The 669-nt window shown below is 47.4% G+C and overlaps 1 protein-coding gene across 1 annotated transcript in view; it reads left to right on the top strand.

Annotated features, from left to right (window-relative positions):
• Positions 1 to 49, top strand: part of ETH_00036050 (uncharacterized protein) — a gene marked incomplete at both ends in the record, with an annotated part of 1,422 nt that extends 1,373 nt beyond the window's left edge. Inside the window, one exon of the mRNA XM_013374143.1 lies at positions 2 to 49. Within this exon, the coding sequence (XP_013229597.1) occupies positions 2 to 49 (48 nt within the window). The remainder of the gene's footprint in view (position 1) is intronic.
• Between the last annotated feature and the right edge of the window lie 620 nt (positions 50 to 669).

Here is a 669-nt window from a genome sequence, read left to right as displayed (position 1 = left end):
CCCCCAGGGGGCCCCCAAGGGACATGGGGGCTCCCAGGGGGCCCCCTAGAGGGGTGGGGGCCCCCCGGGGGCCCCCCAGTTAGCAGCAAAGAAGAAATAAGAAATGCTGTGATGAAGCTGCAGGAAAGAGTTGCTGGGGAGACTTGGAAATTAATAGGAAGCATGAAGTATGGGTATACGGCCAAGGCGCTGCAGGTAAACCCTAAACCCTAAACCCTAAACCCTAAAACCTATGCCCTAGGCCGTAGGGCTTCCTTTTATTTTTTGGGCGGGGCCAGGCGGAGACTGTCGGAGCTGGCGGGGCTGCACCCGTAAACCCTAAACTCTAAACCCTAAACCCTAAACCCTGGTTTAGGGTTTTTGCTGCAGCTGTTCGGGCGTCTGGAGGTTTTTGACCGTCGCCTTTTCCGCGGGCTGCTGCGGCATCTTCCGAAAATGTTTCATTTCAATTGGGATGCAGATTTTGTTGCTGCTGCTTTTGCTGCTGCTGCTGCTGCAGCAAAGAAGTGTAAGCAGCAGCAGCAGCGCTGCTGCTTCTTCAATCATTTCATTTTTATTTCTTTTTGGTTTTTATTTGTTGTTTCTTTTCGCTATTTATTTTTATTGTTTTATTTGTATTTTATTTATTATTTCTTTGTATTATTTTGTTAATTTATTTCTTTTTATTAT

The sequence above is a fragment of the Eimeria tenella genome, genomic scaffold, assembly GCF_000499545.2.
Source record: "Eimeria tenella Houghton genomic scaffold, Eth_scaff1963, whole genome shotgun sequence".
Lineage (NCBI taxonomy): Eukaryota > Apicomplexa > Conoidasida > Eucoccidiorida > Eimeriidae > Eimeria > Eimeria tenella.
The sequence above is the reverse complement of the archived record's forward strand: the minus strand, read 5'-3'. Positions and strand labels throughout refer to the sequence as shown.